Source organism: Balaenoptera physalus, assembly GCF_965194825.1.
Source record: "Balaenoptera physalus genome assembly, chromosome: 19".
In the NCBI taxonomy this organism is placed as follows: Eukaryota; Metazoa; Chordata; class Mammalia; order Artiodactyla; family Balaenopteridae; genus Balaenoptera; species Balaenoptera physalus.
In genome coordinates, this window is record NC_138900.1 from 12,437,560 (window position 1) to 12,458,211 (window position 20,652).

The following is a 20,652-nucleotide window of genomic DNA, read 5'->3' on the forward strand; positions in this document are numbered from 1 at the left end:
CCTGACGGCTGTGTTGGGTAGGCACCACGGGGGATTTTCAACTCGTGTGTCTCCAGCACGGGTTCAACTCGTGTCTGTGTGTGTGTGTGTGTGTGAGACTGTGCTGCATTTGTTGTGCCTGCACCTGTGTTTTGTGTTTCTGCTGCACAAGCCGGTGTGCACTCTGGGTTCTGTGTCCGGACACTGTGTGACTTGGCTAGTCTGTGTGTATGAGTTGGTTTTATCTATCCCTGGGGTGTGTTGTGTCTGGATTTTTTTCTCAGCACACTTGCTCTTCTTTTCTGGGTGTAAATTTGCACATTCTTAGCATAAGTTTGATTAGAAGTGTGGGTGTTTTCCGTGTATGTTTATGGGTCTGTGAGAAAAGTGTGTTTCCAGGAGGTATTGTGTGTGTGCGTGTACGTTGTGTTTCCTACTCAGGATGTTTTCACTGCCTGTGTGTGATGGTTCCCAGTGTTTGTGTCGGTGGGAGAGTAGCTTCTGGGTTACGTTTTGTGATCAGTGTGTGCGTCGCTGGTATTCTGAGCATGTTTGTGTGTCTACGGGGTGTGTCTCCCACATGCTTGCTGTCCTCCTCCCAGTGTGTCCATCTCCGGGACTGCTGTTCTCAGCCTCTGTGGGTGTCTGTGAGCAGGTGGTGTCTGCATTTTGTGTCCCCACACGTGGGCTGATGACTTCAGCGTGTGAGCAGTCGTGTGGGTCCCTATTTTGCGCTATCACTCTTGAGTTTTCGGTGGGGTGTGTTCACGTTCACGAGCAGCTGCACGCGTGGGGCTGCATCTGTGCTGGTGTTTCCGGGGAGGGGGGGGCATCCTGTGTCCCTAGTGCAGCCGCTGGCATCCTGGGCGATGCGGCCTCCATGCTGAGTGGAGGCTGTGTCTGTGGCGCGCCCCCTTGCCGGCTGGTGCCACGTTGGCTCGGGCTGGCCGTGGCAGGCAGGGCAGGGCAGGGGCTGTGGTGGGCACTGGAACCACGCCCGGACCTCGGTATAAATATCTTGGGCTGCCGGCGGCTGTGTTTACTTGGCCCCAGCCCGGGGGCGGCAGCAGCCGGGCAGGTCTTGGGGGCGGGGGTGACCAGGCCACAGCACAGTCACTTCCTTCTGGCCAGACAGGCCGCAGCCTCCCTGCCCCCTTTCTGGGTGGGGGCGAGGTGGTGACCCCTCATTCTGGGCTCCCAGGGGCCACCAGTGAAGCCCTGACCCTGACACCCCCGCTGGGCTTCCCAGGATCTGGGAGAGAGACCAGCAGAGATGGGACAAGGGCGGTGGGCCAGGAGACAGCGGAGAGAGGGGTAGGAAAAAATGAGGGTGAAGACGAGAGGAGGAGGGGGGCCTCTGACAGAAAGGCACGGGGACGCGGAGACGGAGAGGGAGGGAATGACAAGGAAGGAGAGGAGAGAAGAGGAGGCAGAGGCCCGGGCATAACGAGGGGGAAGAGAAGGGGCTGAGAGAGGGGAGACGAGAAGCGATGGGGAGACGATGACAGAGAGCTGCAGAGACAGACCGAAAGGGAAGACGGAGCTAGGGGAGAGGCAGAGGAAGGAGACAGCAGCAGCAGGGAGAAGGGACAGCGAGGCAGGCGGCTGGAGGGGATGAGGAGAGAGGGCAGGACGCAGAGGTGTCAGACATGGGGGGTGGGGTGGCAGCCAGCAGAGCCTGCCCAGGAGACAGACAGGAGACACGGGGGTGGGGGCCGGATGCCCTCGGAGGGGCTCTCCCCTCCCTGACTCAGCCTCTCCGCCCACCCCAACCCCAGAACCAGGAGTGGAGGGGCAGGCGCCTCGCTGGGCACCTCCAGGTCTCAGCGGGTCTGAGGCTGTGATGGGGGAGTGTCTCCGGGCTCCACCTCAGTCTCTGAGACAGACGCTCCTTCTCTGCCATCTGACTAACCCTAATTCTGACTCAACTGCTGTCTCTCATCACTTAAAAAATGTATGTAACAAATTTAGGTATGGCACAGTGTATCACAAATTTAATGATCAAATGATAGACTGGTGAAAAATGTGCACGTCACCCAGGGCTGATGCCTGTATTATGAAAGACCTCTCACAACTTGAGGGCATCAATGCAAGCAGCTGAGAGAAAAACATCTCTCCCAGTTGTGAGTCCAGCGGGCTGGATCGCCTTGGGCCTCCTCTGGGAGACACCCTATCAGTACTGACAGTTTATACTGCATGGGACCTCTGTGATGGTTCAGTGACTCAGGTACTAAACAGTAGATGATGCCGTCCGTCTGTGCATAGGAAGGACAGTGCCTAGCGCGCCAGGAGGGCCCCAAAGGTGTTAGCTGCTGTTATCCTCAACAGCTAACTCTCCTTCAGTCGTTACCCCTGAAGAAGTCTGTGCGTCTGTCTACTCTGCATGGCCCTGAGAGCGGACAGGCAGGCCGGGAGGTGGTCTCCAGGACTTAGGATTCTACACCCGAGTTTCCATCTGATGGCCATGGGCCTTGAGTACGTGACATCTCCTTTCTGGGCCTCCTGTGACCCGCATGCGGAATGGAGCTGAGCCCCTCGTTCGCGGGGCTGTGTGGAGGATTCGGTGCGGCGTCAGGCACCTTGCTGGGACCGGGCACCGGGCAGAGCCGCTCAGTAACCGCAAGTTTCCTTATTTAACAGTCTGTCTGAACATCCCTCGGCCTCTGTCTAGCTCTCACTTTCTGTGTCTGGCTCTAATTCCAGTTGAGCCAGAGGGCAGAGGCGAGGCCTTGGGGTCAAAAGCTGTGGCCCCAGGAGTCCGTGGGGTCTCCCCGGCACTCTGGGCCGCATGCTGGAGGAGGCAGTTTTGAGGGTCCTTCAGGCCTGGCTCACAGGAGTGAGGGGTCCCCGGGCCCCACCTCTCCAACACATGGCCTGTGTCCTCCCCCGCTAGCAGCTGGCCCCTTCCCCGCGTATGTCTACTGGGGGAGTGTGAGCTGGGTACGGGGGCCTGGGAAGGCGGGATGCCTGGGTTCCCACAGGCCAGTGGCTGAGTCACCAGGCGGCCATCTGGCTCCCATTAGCCCAGGGCGGCAGGGGGCTCCATGGGGCCGGCTGTGTGTGTGTGTGTGTGTGTGTGTGTGTGGGATGACTCAGGACCCATGATAACAGCCTGTGCATATTTGGGAAGTGTAAACAGGAGAGGGAGAGGGAGGTGGAGGAAGTGAAGGAAGGGAAAATTGTGGCTGGGCAGAGGGGGGCTGGTGGGGCTGGGAGGGGAAAGCCCCTCCTCTCCCTCTATACCCAACCTGGCAGGCCCACGACCCCATGCTGCCCCTGCTCACCTCTCCCAAACCTGGGTCCTGAGGGAGAGGTGAGAGCCGGTGGCCACCCCCAAGGTCGCCCCACTGCCCACAGCGAGGCCCGATTACTCAGCAGTCAGGCTCTGTGGCCCACAGCAGTCAGGATGGGGGATGCTCAGGGCCTTGTGGCGGGGTGGGGGGGTACTGAAACCCAGAGATAAAGGCTGAGAGACAGAGAGGGACAGAGCCAGCACAGAGGCTGCGAAAGATGGACGTGTATGGGCAGGAAGAGCCATGGGCCCAGAGAGGGAGGCCGAAGGAGATGGAAGGCAACAGAGGCAAGGAGGTGCGAGTGTGAGACTGAGCCTCAAGCACAGAGGGGCAGGAGAGCAGAGGCGGGGCTGCGGAGGGGGAGGCGGAGCCCCGCTCTGGCTTCCACCTGGCCAGCTCCAGCGACAAAGGGCCCCACTGGCCTAGGTCAAGGGGAGGGTGTTCATCCTGCGCCCTGCTGTGGGGACAGAGGCCGGGGCACAGAGAGAGGGGGGGACAGAAAAAGACAGAAGGGAAAAAGAGGGAGATGGAGAAAGAGGGAGAGACACAGAAAGCAGGAGACAGAAAGGTGGTGAGAAAAAGACTGAGAGAGAGGAGAGAGGAGGGAGAGAGGCACCAGGGTTCAGGGGGACAAGGAAACGGAGAGCAAGGGGGAGGGGGCCGCGGAGATGGGACCAGACCCAGCGAGGCTTGGTGGTAGAGGGCGGCCACCCTGCTGTCGCCTAGAGACAGTCCTGAGCCGGCCTGTCATCAGCGGGCGGGGTGGGGCGGGGTGGGGCGGGGCGGGCGGCCGCAGCCATCAGTCCCCGCCCAGCTCTGGGCTGGGTGCGTCCTCGGGCTCCTCCTCATCGAAGTACCTCTCCTCCTCATCCCGGGCCACTATGTCCAGGTTGTCGAAGTCAGGGTTGTCGTCCACAGTGCTGCAGGGGGAGGGAGCGGTCAGGGCCGGCTCTGCCTGCACCCCAGCCTCCCCGCTTCTGTGGAGAGGCGCTGGGGCCTGGGGCCCCCTGAAGCGAAAGGCCGTATGCTGGCAGCTGTAAGTCAGAGCGAACTTACAGCTGAGTTACGTTGGATCTCTCAGGGCTTCAAACAAAAGGCAACATTTTCCAAAGCAGAGATTTTACATGAAAACTTCTGGTTTCTCATAAAAAGCCAGAAGATGTGGTGACACATGGGCCCACATCTGGGCCCTGAGGCAGTGGTTCTCAACCAGGAAGATTCTGCCTCCCCAAGGAACATTTGTGATAACTGGAGATGTTTTGGTGGTTACGAGTTGGGGGGCTGCTACTGGCATCCAGCGGGTGGGCGTCAGGGATGCTACTGAACCGCCCCCCCCAGGACAGTCAGCACAAAGCGTTACCCAGCCCCAGAGGCCCACAGTGCTGGAGCTGAGAAACCTTGCCCCCAGGCAACAAGTTGAGAGGAGGACCCCCGGTTGTGCTCCAAACCCTACCAGGCTCCCTCACACTGTCTTTGGCGCAGGAAGCCCTGTCCAATCCAGCCCCGCCACCCCTGATGAGACCGCCTACCCCTCACCCCTCACACACCGTGCTGCTCCGCTGTGCCCCTCAAGGCTCTTGCACCTGCTGTTCCCCCTGCCAGGAACGCTCTTCCCCAGGGTATTTATGTCGCTTACCCCTCACTTCCTGCAGGTCTTTGCTCCAATGTCACCTGCTCAGAGAGCCTTCCCTGGCCACCTCATCACCCTGCTCCCACCCCCAACGCCGGGACCCTGCTTTGTCTTTCTTCCTGGCCCCATCACCACTAGATGTTTCGCACCTCCAGCACCTCCATTCCGCTCCTTGCTGCCTTCCTCGCCAGAGTGGGACTCCTTCAGGGCAGGGAACCCTTCCATCGGTTTTGTTCCCTGCTTGATCCCCAGAGTCTGGACCCAGCAGCGCTGAGCACCTGGTGGCTGAATGCAGCTCAGCAGCTGCCCCGCGGAGAGGGGACAGGCTTCAGTCCCCACCACTCCCCATTCCTCACACCAGGGCCGACTTCCTCGTGGGCACCTGGCTTTATGACAGCAGTGGTGCCCTTACTGAGGGCTCCCCACAGCCCGGGGACTCTACTCGCTGCTTTGTGTGGAACACAGATCAGTCAATGTAAAAGCGGATCAGCCAGACTCGCCTCTGGAGCTGGGGATCCCGGACTGGACCAGCGATGCTCTGGTACCAGGCGCTGCTGTAGCTGTGGCAATCATGACACCACCCCCCGCGCCCCCGCCGCCATTCTACTGACGAGGAGGCCCTGAGGCTCTGCTTGTTCATATGTCATGGGGGCTGGGTTTGAAACCACACCTGATGTTCCAGACCACAAGGCGAGGCTGCCTCCGTTGACAAAACCATTTATCTTTTACTCCGATACTTCACTCGCCTGTGTCCTTTTCCCTGATGGCAAAATCCTTTTCCAAAGCAGGTGGCCCAGGTATCTTATCCCTGGGGTTCTACTGGAGGAACGAACAACCAGCACTGCAGGGGCACCCACCACAGGCCCCTCCACGCCAGGCATCACCCTGCCAGGGATTACTTCCTGCAGCATGAGGAGTCCGGGGTCCTGGGGGACACTTAGGAAGCTTGGGGTAGTGGCATCCTACCAGGCCACCACCAGCATCCACCCAAATGGGGATGTTTCAAGTGTTTTATCAACATGGAGCTGGATGTCAGCCCTGCTCACTCCCCTCCTTCAGGTGAGGGGACTGAGGCTCGGAGATGGACAAAGCTACTCCAAGGTCACCCACTGATCTCTGATCTGAAACCCTTAGGCTGTGTCACCCCAGAGCCCATGTCCTGTGGGGTGCCGGGCTGGGGGACTGGGGCGGGGGGCGCGGGGAGGGCACGGGAGCACCTGTAGTCAAAGTCTCCATCCTTGCCGTCCAAGAACTGCTGGTGCATCCGGCTGGTGAACTCTTCCCGCAGGATCAGCCTCTCTTCTGAGTCGGGGACCCAGGCCTCCGAGTCTATGCCAGGCCTCTGGTCTGCAGGGGGCGACACCCAGGGTGGGGTGTGTGAGGACTGTGCTGGACACACCCCCGCAGAGAGCTGCATCCTTCGTGCTGGGCGGCACTGCGAACACAGCAGTGACCGAGACGGCCCCGTCCCTACCTTCCTGGGGCACACACCGAACACGTGACAATACAGTGCTCTGGAGGCCGCAGAGCAGGGTCGGGACCTGACGCCTGAAGGGTGGTGAAGGGAAGGCACTCCTGGCAGAGGGAACGGCATGAGCGAAGGCCTGGAGGTGAGGGACTGCTCGGTGTCTTTGAGGAGTGGGGACAGGGATGCTGGAGAGGACGGAAGGGCCAGGGCACTCGGGGAGGCAGGGGCGGGATGTGATGTCTGCTCCCGCAGGTGGGCCCAGCCTAGTGCGGTGGAGCTGAGACACGCAAGCCTGGGGCTGGGGTGTGCCGACACCGGGGCCTCCCCACTGCCGGCCCTCACCTTCCTCGTCGCTGTCCTCCTCCTCTTCCTCCTCCTCCAGGCAGGCCTCCTCCTCCTCCTGCTGCTGGAGCAGCCGCTGCTGCAGCTCCCGCTCCTGGTAGGACTGGAGCAGCAGGTCGGAGAGCGGGCAGGCGGGAGTGCCGGGGGGGCCGGGCATGGGCGGCTGGTGGGCCGGGGTGCGGGCGCTGAGCTCCTCTAGAGTCAGGTACTGCCCGATGTACTGCTCGTACAGCAGCGGGGCCCGAAACCGCATCTGCTCGTCGCTGAAGTACTCGCCCCCTGCGCGGAGGAGACAGGGTGGGCGTGGAGTCAAGGGCCTGCGGGCGAGGCGAGGGGCTGGGCGGAGGGTGAGTGTGCCTGCGCAGACCTGTGTCCACCCAGGCGTGGGACCGCGCTGACAGGAAGCCGTAGACACACAAGCGTGAGTGTGATCGTCCACAGTCAGGAATGTACGCAAACACGCGCAGACGCCTGAGGTCGTGACCGTGAGAACTCAGGCACGTGTCTAAGCACGTGTGCGTGACCAGGCCTGTACCTACGTGTGGACTCATGTGTCCAAACGTGTAGGGGACACAGTCAGGCTGCTGGACATCCTGGCCTGAGGCACTGGTGGCCTAGGGCCGTGTACAATTGGGCAGGATTCACGTGTGTGTGTGTGTGTGTGTGTGTGTGTGTGCACGCACGCACACACTGCTGTGGGTCCCTGCATCTGGGAGCTGGTGTGCAGGACGTTGCGGGCAGGTATACTGTGCACGGAAGCCAGTATGTAGACTGTGTGTGCCTGTCTGCTGAGCCCCGTTCTGGCTGTTGGTGCACACACCTGGACACGCCTGCACTGCTGGGCACATAAGTGTACATCTTCATGGAGCAGACGTGTGTGTGCACAGCGTCAGGTCTAGCAGGGCATCTGCCCAGGTGTGGGTGTCCCTGTTGGTCTTCCAGACCCCAGATCTCACCTCTCCCCAGAGCGTTCCTCTCTGCAACTACCCCTTCTGTGGGCCTGGCTTCCCCACTCCCCAGACCCAGGGCCTTCATACCTCTCCTGATGTCTCTTCCTGCATAGGCAGCTCTGTCCCTCAGATAACAGTTAAGCCTGCCCAGGCCCTCCCACCGCTGGTCCTAGCCCCGCCCTCAGAGCCCAGGAATCCTGTGACCATCCCTGTCCTGCCCTCCATCTTGCCTTCTCTCTCTTACCCCCCTCTCTCTGTTCCCAATGTTTCCCACCACATTCTGTTTCTCTCCCTCCTTCTCCCTATCTTTCACTGTCACGCTCTCTCTCTGGGTCTCAGTTTCTCCCTCCCCTCCTCTGCCCCTCTGTCTCCACCCATCTCTGTCTCTCTGGCTTTCTCAGTTTCTGCCACCTAACCCCGCTTCTTTCATTCACTCATCCTCCCTCCTCTCTTCATCCCTGCTCCTCATCTGTCACTGTGTTCCACTCTCTCCGGATCCCTTTCTCTACAGCCTGTGCCTTCTCCCTAACTAGAATCTTAACTCACTCTCTCCTTCATTTGCTCTCATCTTTTAACATTAGTTCTGGTGTCTTTGGTCACAAAGCTGCTTGTAATTACATCATGGTCAAAAAGGTACCAATCTTACAAAAATAATAAATAAATAAACAAATAAAAAAGAGAAAGGTACCCATGTTTTCCTTCACGCTTTTCACATGTGTTTTTTTTTCAAGAGGCCTTTGCCTGCCCTGGGTCATGAACATTCTCCCCTAGGTTTCTGTCAATGCCTCTGTGTACAGTGTGAGGTAGGGATCTAGTTTCCCTGAGGGATAACCAGCTCTCACAGTGCTGGATACTGTGTGTCCTCGGCCTGCTGGTCTGAAATGGCACTTCTCTTATCTACTAAATTCTGACCCTTCTCACTGCCTGTCCCATTCTCTTCCCGTGGGTCCCTGTTTGTCTCTCCCTATCTCACCCTGTCACCTCACATTTCTGTCTCCGTCTCTCCCCGGGTCCCTGTCTTAAAACTTATCTCCCAGGATCTCTGTCTGCGTTTCTGCTCCTGCATCCTTGTTTCTTACTTCCTCTGCTTCAGTCTCCCCTCCCACCCAACCCGTCCGCCCCCACACCTTGGATGAGCTCACGCAGGGCAGCGTAGCGGCGGTTACGCAGGCGGGTGCGCAGGGTGCGGGGTCGGGTGCTGCCTTGCCGGGCCACCTCGGCGCAGTAGAAGTCCGCGCGGTGGTCACCGCGCAAGTGGCCAAAGCAGGCCAGGTGCTCCTCCCGGAGGCCCGTGCGGAAGCGCTCCAGGAACACCAGTGGCTTCTCGTGGTACAGCTGGCCCAGGATGGCCACCTTCTCCTGCTCGGTCAGGTCGGGCTCGCCCTGCTGCTGGCTGCACACGGGCAGGCGGCTGGCAGCCACGGCGCGCAGCATGGCACTCACTGCCGCGTCCTCGACCTCTGGGGGGTCAGTGTCTAGGGCCCTTGGCGCTCCCTCTGCTGCTTCTGCCTTGTCCTGGGGTCTGGATGGGACCGGCGTCCAGCTCAGCTCCCCCCAGTGCCCAGGACTGGGCTCCGCGCAGCCTGCGGGGAGAGGGGAGATCAGTCAGTCCAGGGATGGGAGAGCGGACGCGGCAGTGGATGAAAGGGACTGGGTGCTCACTGACTCACTCATTTCACATTTATTGAGCACCTACTATATTCTGGGCACTGTTCTAGGCCCTAGAGATACCACAGTAAGCAAGAGATTGACAGTTTAGTGGGGAACGCCGACGTGAAAACATAGTTAGAGAAAACATACAGTGCGTTAGGTGGTTCTAAGAGCTGTGTAGGAAAATAAAGAGGGAGGGAGGAGGGAATGGGGGTGAGGCTGCAATTTTAAATGGACAGTCAGAGAAGGCCGTGCCAAAAAGGTGACATTTCGGTAGAGACCTGAGGTGGTGAGGGACTGAGCCATGAGATTTCTGTGGGAACTGGCAGAGGGAACAGCCAGTGCAAAGGCCCTGAGATAGGAGTGTACTTGGTGTATTTACTTGGTCATTGACAACTTCATTCATTGATTCACTCAATTTTGCCTTTTCCCTTGCTCACAAAATGACCAACACATTCACCAACTCGTTCACTCACTCACTCATTCGTTCTCTCCTACTCATTTGCGTATCCATCCAACCACTCTTCAGCAACTCTAAATCTGTGCCGGGCCCTGGCCCGGAGGGATCCAGGTCAGCTCCCAGGGAGCACCCTGTCTGACGGGGGAAGACAGGCAAGGTCAAAGACAGCACAGGCACTGGTAACAGAAAAGCTGAGTGCTGGGCAAGCCCTGGCGCAAGCTTCTTCTCAAAAGTGGTGGCAACTGGAGCAAGGCAATAAGCAAGCAGGAAATAAGTGAAGACAGGAGGTACAGACAACTCCTTTAGCTTGGCTGGGGTGGGGAAGAGAAAGAGGGTGGTGGTTATAGGCACAACGGGTTTCAGGGAGGGTTTTAATGACTGAGGCAAGAGAAGACTGGGCTGGACCAGGTAAAGGGGTTGTGGAGGAGGGGACAGGAGGGGGTCGTGGTTAAAAAGACGCTTGTGAGGCCGAGTAGGACAAGTCATTGGAATGAAGGGCTGGGAGGCGAGGGAGGTATCCAGTTAAGGTCCAGGGCTCTGGCCAGGGGACTGGTCAAACTGTCCCTGACACAGAGACATGGATGAGGAGCAAGTCTGGGGGAAGATGCTGAGGCCGGTTTGGGACATGGATGGTATGACAGGCCCAGGAGACATCCAAGGGGAGGCATTTACAAGACTGCTGGTACATGGGAGACTTCTCAGGAGAGAAGTGTTGGGCTGGGGACTGAGTTATGGGAGTCGTCAGAGCAAAGAACAGAAGTAAAGCTGAAGGAAATAAGAAGTCGTGGGGAGGGTGGGGGGAGTGTGTAAGGTATGAAAAGAGAAGAGGGGCCAAGAAACAGTCCTGACTGGATGGGGAGAAGACATGTCTGTGAAGGAGGCTGTGAGAGGCTAAAAAATGGCCCCCAAAAGATAGTCACGTCTTAATTCCTGGAACCCGTGAATGTTACCTTACGTGGCCAAAAAAAAAAAACCAAAAACAAAAAAAAAGAGGTCTTTGCATATATGATTAAATTATGGATCTTGAGATAGGGGGATTATCTTGGATTATCCAGGTGGGCCCTAAATGCCATTACCAAGTGTCCTATAAATGCCAAGTGTCCTATAAGAGGGAGATTTGACACACACAGAGGAGAACACAAGGTGAAGACAGACAGAAGCAGAGATTGGAGTGATGTGGCCACAAACCAAGGAATGCCAGGAGCCACCAGAAGCTGGAAGAGGTGAGGAATGGGTTCTCCCTTAGAGCCTCTGAGGGAGCTCTCCACGGCCCTGCTGACACCTTGATTTCAACCCAGTGATACTGACTTCAGACTTCTGGCCTCCAGAACTGTGAGAGAATAAATTTCTGTTGTTTTAAGCCACCCAGTTTGTGGTCATTTGTTACAGCAGTCACAGGAAACTCATACTGGCTGAGCAGGAGGAGCCCAAGAGATAGGAAGGATATCAGAAGGAGTGGTGTCACAGAAACCAAGGGAATATTTTCAAGAAGGATGGAGGGGTCAATGGCATTGAATTCTCCAAGTAGCCTAATAAGGAAAAAACTGAACAGGGTGACTCAGTTTAACTACACAGGGAGGTCACTGCGGACCCCGATGGGTGCAGTTTCTGAAGGTAAAAGCCAGACTTTAGTGGGTGGGTAGTGAGGAAATGGAGGCAAGTGTGCATGACTCTTTGGAGAAGATAAATGGTATCTGGAAGGCAGAATGGAATCAAGGGATAGATTTTAGGTTAAAGCTTTTTTCTTATTATTATGGAAACTTTCAAACATGCACATAAGTAGAGAGTACAATGACCCCCCCCCCCCCATATTCATCATCCAGCTTCAAAAATGACCAATTCTTGTCCAGTGATGTTTCAACCAACCTCTCAATTGCACCTCACCCCACAGGGGATTACTCTGAAGCACCAGGATAGAATTTTAAGATGAGCAAAACAAAAGCATTTTAGATACTGATGGGGAGGCATCAGGAGAAATAAAGAGACTGAAAATGCAAAAGAGAGAGATGGGGGAGCACAGAAATGGATTAACGACCCTGAGGAAGCAGATGGGACTGTGGACTTTCGGAGAAGGGGAATTAGAATGAAATGGGGGGAACCGTTAGTATGGTCTAAGTAGAGTTTGCATGGGACAGGAGGAAGCAAGGGAAGGAGTTAACTTGAGAAGCACGGTTGGCTGGGACAATGAGAGCCCAGGACAGAGAGGTTTATGCTAGCCTGAGAGCTTGGTAAGGAACTGAATTAGCCTGGGACACGGAAAGAGCCAGCTGGAACTTGGAAGAGGTTAATTTCGGGGGAGGGGATGGAGTAAAGGAGGTCAGCCTGCAACGAAAGGGGTTAATCTGGACAAAGTGGTGAAGAGGACAGGTAGGGCCGAGGGCAGGTGTTCCCTTTTAAAGAGTCCTCCTTCGCCTTCACGGGGAATCATTTCCCAGTGACACCGCAACTCCACCCTCCAGCCGCCTCCGCGTGGCCAGGACCTCACCTTCACCGGGTTCCGTCGCCGCCGTCGCAGTCGCAGTCGCTGTTGCTACGGTCTCCATCCCGATTCTCTACGACTTGTTACCTGCCGTGGCAGGCCCCACACACCAAACCCGCCCCAGGTCCTCAGCGGCCACTTCCGGCCGAACACAGTCCCGGGGCCGGGTGCCCCGCGGCACCAGAAACCAGAGTTCCGGGACGAAGTTGGATTTTCCTATGCGCATGCGTGCTTCCGCCCGGCCCCGCCCACCCCAGGCAGGAAAAGGGCGCCAGGGTCAGATAGATCCTTCCGGCACGCCGCACCCCCGCAATCTGAACAGCTACGAAATTGGACTATCAGGAGGGAAGGCTTGTTCACCCTGTGCATGGCTGTGACTCGAGCCCAGCATGCTTAATTTGGGGATGAATGGTTTGAATGACCACCCTCCAGGGCCTCTGAGGGCTTGGGCTCTGGTTTAGACCCCCGTCTTATTTCTTCACCACCTCAAGAATATTTACTAAGCCTTGTCGCTTGCTTCTGTCACCACACCCAGTCCCTGCTTAGCATGAGATAAGTGGTGAGATCAGAGACTCAACTTCCCACTTTGTGCTCCGAGGACCTGAAGAATCTTCAGGTGTGGAGAGACTTCGGTCCTGATTTGCCCTAGGTGACGGGTAGGGACTCACATTCAAGTGTTACCAGTGCCGAGTGGGCAGGGCTGATGGACCCAGAGGTCCAGCTAAGGGAGCTGCCCACCCCAGCCTGGAGGGCCCAGGGAAGGTTCTTTTCTGAGAGTAAAGGACACCCAAACTGACACCGGAAAAATCAGGAATCAGGATAAGAGGGAGGTAGAGAAGGGTCTCATGTAGGAGGATGGGCAAGGCAAACCCCCGGAGAGGAAGGCAGGCATCAATAGTTCTGGTTGCTTCTGTATGGCCAGGGAATAGGAAAGGAGTTCTAACTTGAAGGTCATGATCGGGCTGCAAGGATTGGAAAACCTCACAAATCTTTATGCAAAATTCCACGTACGTATGTATTTCCAAGGCATAAGTTCATGGCATTTAGATTCTAAAAGGGATTTGTGATTCCCCTAGGACAAACTAGTGATCTTAAGTTTGAAAGGGGAGTGGTAAAAGGTAATGCCAGTGAGGTCACCAGGGGCCAGGCATGTGGAGCCTGTAAGCCATATTAAGTAGCTTGAGCTCCTTTATCCTGTGGGGAGCAAGCAGGGGGGTATCAGGGTGAGGGACTGGAGGTCAGAGAGATCTGTGAGGAGGCTGATGCAGTAACCCAGATAATAAGGCCAAAGGCAGAGGAATAACTTCCCGTTTGCATTCCCAGGATAAGGGATCTCTGGAGGAAAGTGGCTCATTTGTCACTTGGGTTAGATGGGGACTGACTACACTTAGACATATTGCCAGGGGAGGCCAGCAGAGGGCACTGTTGCCCAACACATGGACCTGCAGGGAAGGGGACTTCCCAGCCTAGAGGGCCTGAGGCCCTCCCTCAGTAGGGAGAGGCCACTCTAGGATTCCCTTTAGCCCAACTAGCCATCAACCTTGGCTCCACCTCATGCGCATCTGACCTCAAAAGTAGTCAACCTTCCTCCTCCCTGTTTTGTAGCCTGTGTTCCCTTCACAAGGCTCTGAGACAGTTCCTGTGAGGGAAGAGATGGAGCTGAACTGGCCACTCCTGTGCCCCGGCCTTGTCCCTCACAAGGGGCCAGGAGCACAGCATGCCTAAGGGGATTGAAGAAATGACTCAAGTTGCTGGGGAAGGAGGATAGGCTGTGGGGATGCAATCAGAAAGTCTTTTATCCCAGCTCATTCCTATCTTTGAAAAATTTCCCTTCTCCATGAGGCCCTCACCTCAACCCCACCCCCACCCCAAGCTCTCACAGCTGACCTTGGCGCTGTCACCATTCCATGACAGGTCCGTGTTACCTCTGGACTGAGAGCCCCATGAGGGCAGGGTCCAGGACTGCCTTGGTCATGCTGTGTCCTCCTCAGCACTGTCCAGAGTGAGTGTGGGTAAGGAACAGAGCAAGTACCTAACACTACTGGCTGGATAAAGAAGCTCCTGGAATCCCCACTAGCCTGGATCCAGGAGCACGGTCAAGAACCATCCTAAGTGCAGCACACAGGCCAGGCCTCATGTGGATGGGCAGTCACACCAAGGGGTGACCCCAGCAGTCCAGCCCTAGTCTCCAACCACCACCCTACCCTGCTTGCTCTCTGCCTAGGGACTTGTTCCGTCCTTTTCTACTCACAAATTCCGGGAGGGATTTGGGACTGTGGGTGGACTGGAAAGGGCAGAGACCAGAGAACCACGTTAAAAATGAACTAGTGGATTTTAAACTGAGGACCCCAGGTTTAAGGGGGCATCCCCAGCACCAAAAATGGGGACAGGCACACAAATCCCACAATCAGTGTTTAATGAGTAAATAATGTCCCCTTGAAAAGGCCCCCACCCCAATTAAAGGCCAACTGCAGTAACACTTCAGGGTTGAAACCTTGCTTCCTTCCTGCTAGGAGGTGCCATGTCATTTATTGAAACAAAACAAAAACAAAACAAAACAGGGCAAACACATTTCTTAATAAGTGCAGTTTGTTAAAGTCCTGTTAAAACATATGGGTCAAGGGGAAGTAAAAATAATCAGAGGATCACTGTAGGAAAAACCTTTAGGTCTGGCACCTGGGAGACCTTTGGAGAGGAGGCAGTGGGAGAAAATTCATGTTCTGAAAGGAAGGAGCCCCCCAACTCCCTTCTTCCCTCTCACCCGATTAATCCCACCAGAAACTACCAAGACGCCCGGAATAAAAGGTTTCAAGTTCAATAGTCACACTCTCTCCAAATACAAAAGGCAGGTACAATTCAACGCAACACAGAAGCTTGTGTGCAAAGTTACGGGAAACTGAGACATTGTATAAAAAGTTAGGTTAAAGATGATTCTGTGGTTTTGTTTTGTGTGTGTTTTGTTTTGAGGGTGTGGCTCTTCCTCGGTCACCTGAACTCAGCAAAGAAATGGTTATCCTGATGAAGTATCAACAGCCGACCCACAGTAAAAAGGGACATATTCTAAAAATTAAAAAAAAAAGCATAATTACCAAAAAAATATGTCGCTTCTTCCTCCTTCTGCATTTTGCTTTTTTAAACTTGTGTGTGTTATTAAGTTTTTGATTTTTTTTTTTAAATCCTGAAAAGCAGACAGTCAAACAGCTCCTGGAAGAATTTACAACCAACTGCATGAGAATCTGGGAAGCTGAGGGGCTGGAGCAGGGCTGGGACCAGAGGACAGGAAGGGGCCCTCCCCACAGCCCTGTAGCCTCACTGTATGACCAAGGGAGGGGGGTCTTTAGTCAAAAAGGAGGAAGGGAGGAAGAGGAAGGGGAGGGAGGTGGGGGGACAAACAAAATAAATGGTCATTGTTGCCTGTTTGAATCCGGAGGAAAATGCCCGGCCCTGTGTGGGGGAAGAGCCCCTTGGAGGGGAGGCAGCCCTGGGAGGACCCGTCCCCCAGCACCACGTGACCTGGTGGGGGTGGACAAGGGGGGCCAAGGTGGGCGCTGGTGGAGGAAGCCGGCAGGGGCCTCCAGGACACACTGGCTACTGTGTGCTTGTGCCCCCCTGTGTGTTCCCGGAGTAGCTCCCGTAGTCGTAGTTCCCGTAGTACGGCGGCCACTGGCCCTGGTTCTGATAGTACTGGTTCCACTGCTGGGCATACTGGGGAGAGAGAAACCAAGAGCACCAGGTTGTCGTTCATCCAGACCCACATCTGGCTTCTCCCCTGACGCCACCCTCACCCATGGTGGAGATGGGTACGGTGATGACAGTCAACACATAGGTCTGACAGAGAAATCAAGGTACCCTGGGAGGATAAGTGAATGACCTGATGTCACATGGGTGGGCAGTTAGAGACTGAAGCCCAGGTCTCCTGGTTTGCCAACCTAATGCCCTTTCAGGTATAGCTAGATACCATGTTCAAAATACTCAAAAACAGGTATGGGGCCTAGCATCAACCAATCAGAATGGACACTGGCCATGGTGCTGAAGCAGGGTTTGAGGCCCCCTGCTAAGCACTCTGCTTGCTGCACTGGGGAGAGGAACTAGGATGGCAGTTACTTAGCAGCCAGTGTAGAAGTGTTCAACAAACGGCATGGCTATACTGTACTAGATGCACACCAGCCCAAGGCCAGAGGGCTGCCCATCTTTTTAGGGATAAGCAGGGACACGGGTCTGGGAATACACATCCCTGTGGGGCCCCTAGAAGTCTCCCCATTCTCCCCCCCTCCGCTTCTGGCACTCACCTGTTGGTACTGGTTATAGCTGGGCTGAGGGTAGGTCTGTGCGGTGGGGGGCGGCGGAGGGGTGTAAGGGGCTGGGTTGTAGCCGCCGTAGCTCCCATAGTTGTAGGCAGGTGGTGGCGGAGGTGGAGGTGGTGGAGCTGTGTAGCCCTGGCTGTAACCTCCCTGGTTGTAGGGAGGTGGCTGGCTGTAACTCGGCTGGAAAGTGGAGGGAAAAAAACAGGTCTCTGTGAAATAGCCAGCTCAGCTGGGATGGAGGAAGGGCCTTTGTAAGCAGTGGGTCCACAAAGGAACTTCCCTGGTGGAGGCTGTTTCAGGGCTGAGAAGGAGGTGGGTCAGCTCTGTGACATGGCAGGACAGGGTAGGATCAAGAGCTACATTCTGGACTCTAATCCCAGCTCTGAGACCCTGGGGGAGCAAGGCACACAGCATCTCTTGAAATCCCAGGGTTTTTTTTTTTTTCTGTAAAATGAGAATTACAACGGAGCCACCCCTTTGGATTGCCTTGCGTATTCACTAAGCTTACGTGCACCATCCACTGGGCACAATAAATGGTGGTATTTGTTACAGGAAGACCTGCTAAGAAAAACAGTAGTGGCAATTTCCTAAGTGCTTCCCACATCCAGACTGGATCCTTAACTCCTCTAATCCCCCCATCAACTCTCTGAGGCAGGCTCCATTGGCTTCGTTTTACAGAGAAGGAAGGTGAGGCTCAGGGAGGTGAAATCACTAGGCCCAAGCCACACAGGTAAAGTGGCAGAGCTGTGACTTGCCCCCAGGTCCGCCTAGTTCCAGAGTCTTACCTGCAAAGCTATGATGTCATCTTCCCCTCACAACAAACCTTGGAAGTGAGTTCTACTACTAACTCTAGTCCTTTATGAGGAAAACGAGGTACCAAGAGGTGAAGCTGTTTGTCCAAGGTCACAAAACCAGAACGCTGTGGGGCTGGGGTTTGAATTTGTGTCTGCCCAACTCCTGTTCTAGGAAATATTCTGGTTAGACCAGGACTAGAACCGTTCATCTGTGTCTCCTGGCAGCTGCCTCCAGGCCTGGAGTGTGGAAGGTGCACAGCAAATGGGGACTGCTCTGGTTAAGGGGCCTGTGCGTACCAGAGGTGAGCACTGGCTCTCTGAGAACTCAAACCGAGCCTGGAGCTGCTCCGCAGTGAAGCTCTCAGGGCAGAGGTCAAGTCCTCATCAACCTCAGAGTCTGTCCCTACATCCCGAAGACAAGGGGATCAGCCCCTTCAAGCCTAGGTTGAAGGGGTAACTCCAATTGAGTGCTTTCTTGGGGATTCAGCGAGGCCAGTGACACAGCCGAGAGAACGCAGCCAAGAGAAATGTACTTGCTTGTGGGACCAACACATACAGCCTGCCCTGAGAGGGACGACAGAACAGGTAGGTCCCCGATTTACTCTGGGTCTGGAAGGCATCTGGGAATATCTAGGGTCTGTCTAAGCCAAAAGCACTGGCAGGGAAGGGAGAAAGGGCAGGGCTGGAGGTAAGAGTGAAGACCTGTGGCTGGAGCACATGTTGGTGATCTCCCTGGACCCACCTCCTCTCACCTGTTCACACACACATGAACGCACGCACGCTTATCCTCTCACCTGTGGAGGGCTGTAGCTGCTGACAGGAGGGGTGCTGGTATTGGCGCTCGAGCCAGGGATGTTGCTGCTCTTCGTGTAGCTGCCGGCCCCCGGGGGGTTCCGAGCAGGGCTGTAGCTGGGTGGCGGTGGAGGCTGCTGCGGCGGCGGCTGCGGGGGCGGCGGCTGCTGCGGCGGCGGCTGTTGCTGGGGAGCCCGGTTGTAGCTGCCTCGGGTGTTGGAGTTGTTGTTATCCCGGCTGTTGTTACCCCAGCGGTTCTGGTTGTAGCCACCACCTCCACTGCGGTTGAAACCTGCATTGGAGAAGCAGGTGAGAGGCCCCGCTGTTCTCAGTTTGGGACCCTGAGGAGCCGGGCTGTCTTGGGGACTGCTGTAGCTCCAGTGTGACCAGGCACAGAGCAGGAGCCCGGTCCCAGTGGACGAGTAAAGCACCCCCTCCCGCCTTCCCCAGAGCCCTGGGAGCACTCCCCCATGCCGCCCTGGTAACACTCAGTTGTCACGGCCTGCTGACAGGTTTGTCTTGCCCATTGGACTGAGCCTGGGACCAGGGCTGTCTTAATTTCTACTGTGTCCCCAACATCTAAGCACTGGGGACAGTCCTTTTCAGGCTTGGCCAAATGGGCTGGCCTCTTCTGAGCCTTTGTGCAGTTTTCGTGACCCCAGAACCCTTCCCCCAGCCAATTCCTACTGGCTCCTGGACCTCAGCTTAGACATCAGCACTTCAGGAGGCCTTTCCTGAGCCCTGCTCCCCTGCAGGCTGGATCAGGTATCATTGGAGCTCAAAGTACCCCCGGGCTGTGCCATTCAGCCCAGAATCCTTCTGCACCGTCACTACAGGGTGATATAGTGCCTGGGTCAAGGCTCTGTCCCCAAAACCACCCAGCACAAGACTGAAACAGAGTAGGGCATGCTTATTAAATCATGATCACACACTTCAGAGATAGCATAACTTAGTAAGAACCTGGGCTCTGGATCCATCATCACTTGATCCCAACTATGGATTCAGCTGGGTGAATCCTGGGCAAATTAACCTCTCCAAGCCTGTTTCTCCATGTGTTTTAGAAGCAAAACCAGTCCTAATATTTGCCCTGTGCCAGGTCCTGAGGTGGGATCCAGGACTGGCAGTAAACTCGGTCTGGCCCCTCTTCTCAAGGAGCTCATGGTCAGATGAGGGGTGGGAAAGATTCATAAAAATAATAGCGATGCAACATACAAATGGGCAAGGGCTTCAGGAGCAATGTCCAGGGGGAGCATGACAGTGGGAGAGTTTCCCTGAGGCCCCAGACTCTGATTTATCTTAGTTCTCTACCAGAGTTCAGCCCACAGCGGTGACAGGGAAGCGTCATCTGCGGACTGAGGAAGCAGTCACAGAACGCAACCTTGAACCAGGAACCAAAGGCAGGGACAGCTCAGTGTGCGATGCCTCACCTCCTCGGTAGCCGCCTCCTCCGCTGCCTCCTCCGCGATTCTGGAAGCCGCCTCGGTTGCCCCCGGGGGGACCTCGGTTGTCATAGCGCTGGAAACCGCCGCCACCCCCACGGCCCCGGAAGCCGCCACCGCCTCGGTTGTCAAAGCGCTTTTCAGGGGGTGGCCCAGCCTTGCGGCCTTCCTCATTGTATTGCCTCACCAGCTTGTCTGCTTCCTCTCGCTGCAGCTCAATGAACAGCACCTCGTCCAGGAAGTCCCCAGCATCTGGCAACGTGAAGTTGGCTAGGAGGAAGGGAGGGCCCCAGAGGGAACAAGAAGAGGTGGTCAGCACCTTCTGAGGTCTGGTCTCCTTCACCCCCAGGACACTGGCCTGCCAGAAGGGAGGAGCAGGAGGGGACTGCAGTATGAGCGACAGAGGAGAGACAGGGTCCCAAGCTCGGCCTCCCTGACAACAGTAAGGGGCTAACAAAGACCCTCTCCTCCCTTTCCTGAAGAGGTGGCTAAGCCCCACCAAACCGATGTTTTATATATAACCCAGGGAGTGAGCCTGGCAGGTGGAATCATCATCCTTATTTTTACACAGAAGCAAACTGAGGCTTGCTCAGCCAGCCCGCCCAGTGGGTGCCAGAGGCAGACGACCAACCGTGCAGGTCTCTCGGCACCTGTTCCCACACATCCTCTCCCTCATCCTGCCCCAGCCCCATCTAGTCTGAAAACCCTGCCCCAGGAGGGATACAGGCAGCTTTTCCATTCACAGCTGTACTAGACAGAGAAGGGACAAAGCAGAAGCACAGAAAGAAAGAACAAGATAAAAAAAAGAATAATCAAGAAGCTGGGAAGGGAAAAACCGTGCGAGACCCTTTTTCTCTTAAGGACCCTGCTGCGATGTTCCTCTGGGAACTGCTCATCTCCTACCTTTCATTTCTAAGACCGCGTGATCTGGGACATCCTTCCCTTCTTCGTCGGTTCGCTTTATTGTTCGGTCTTTTAGGTCCTCATCAGTGGGACAAATTACAATAGCTTTGCGCTGGAAGCCTTCAAATGGTCTCATTTTTCGTCTCTGGGCTGACCCATAAACATTTGT

At 55.9% G+C, this 20,652-nt stretch overlaps 2 protein-coding genes across 8 annotated transcripts in view; both read right to left on the reverse strand.

Moving 5' to 3' along the window:
- Nucleotides 1-1,945: 1,945 nt before the first annotated feature.
- On the reverse strand, nucleotides 1,946-12,463 carry CCDC97 (coiled-coil domain containing 97). Its single transcript, XM_082438806.1, has 5 exons — nucleotides 12,258-12,463; nucleotides 8,790-9,245; nucleotides 6,713-6,991; nucleotides 6,120-6,249; nucleotides 1,946-4,192 (listed from the first exon to the last, which is right to left on the reverse strand). Exons 1-5 carry the CDS (start codon nucleotides 12,313-12,315, stop codon nucleotides 4,072-4,074), a joined length of 1,044 nt encoding a protein of 347 aa, XP_082294932.1. The 5' UTR covers nucleotides 12,316-12,463; the 3' UTR covers nucleotides 1,946-4,071.
- Nucleotides 12,464-14,731: 2,268 nt separating this feature from the next.
- HNRNPUL1 (heterogeneous nuclear ribonucleoprotein U like 1) overlaps nucleotides 14,732-20,652 on the reverse strand; it is a 35,442-nt gene continuing 29,521 nt past the window's right edge. For all 7 annotated transcript variants that reach the window (XM_082438605.1, XM_082438607.1, XM_082438603.1 and 4 more), the window contains 5 exons: nucleotides 20,484-20,652; nucleotides 19,569-19,850; nucleotides 18,144-18,433; nucleotides 16,541-16,735; nucleotides 14,732-15,956 (listed from right to left, as the gene is read on the reverse strand). In XM_082438605.1, coding sequence (XP_082294731.1) covers nucleotides 15,840-15,956; nucleotides 16,541-16,735; nucleotides 18,144-18,433; nucleotides 19,569-19,850; nucleotides 20,484-20,652 — 1,053 coding nt within the window. In that variant the 3' untranslated portion in view covers nucleotides 14,732-15,839. The remainder of the gene's footprint in view (nucleotides 15,957-16,540; nucleotides 16,736-18,143; nucleotides 18,434-19,568; nucleotides 19,851-20,483) is intronic.

Bases quoted from the DNA above. Each gene is read 5' to 3' on its own strand.
- CCDC97 (XM_082438806.1), bottom strand. From the start codon at position 12,315: ATGGAGACCGTAGCAACAGCGACTGCGACTGCGACGGCGGCGACGGAA. The intron at 9,246-12,257 runs GTGAGGTCCTGG...CTCTCCCCGCAG, and splicing joins GGCGACGGAACCCGGTGAAG to GCTGCGCGGAGCCCAGTCCT. The intron at 6,250-6,712 runs GTGAGGGCCGGC...CGCCCCCTGCAG, and splicing joins GGAGGACAGCGACGAGGAAG to ACCAGAGGCCTGGCATAGAC.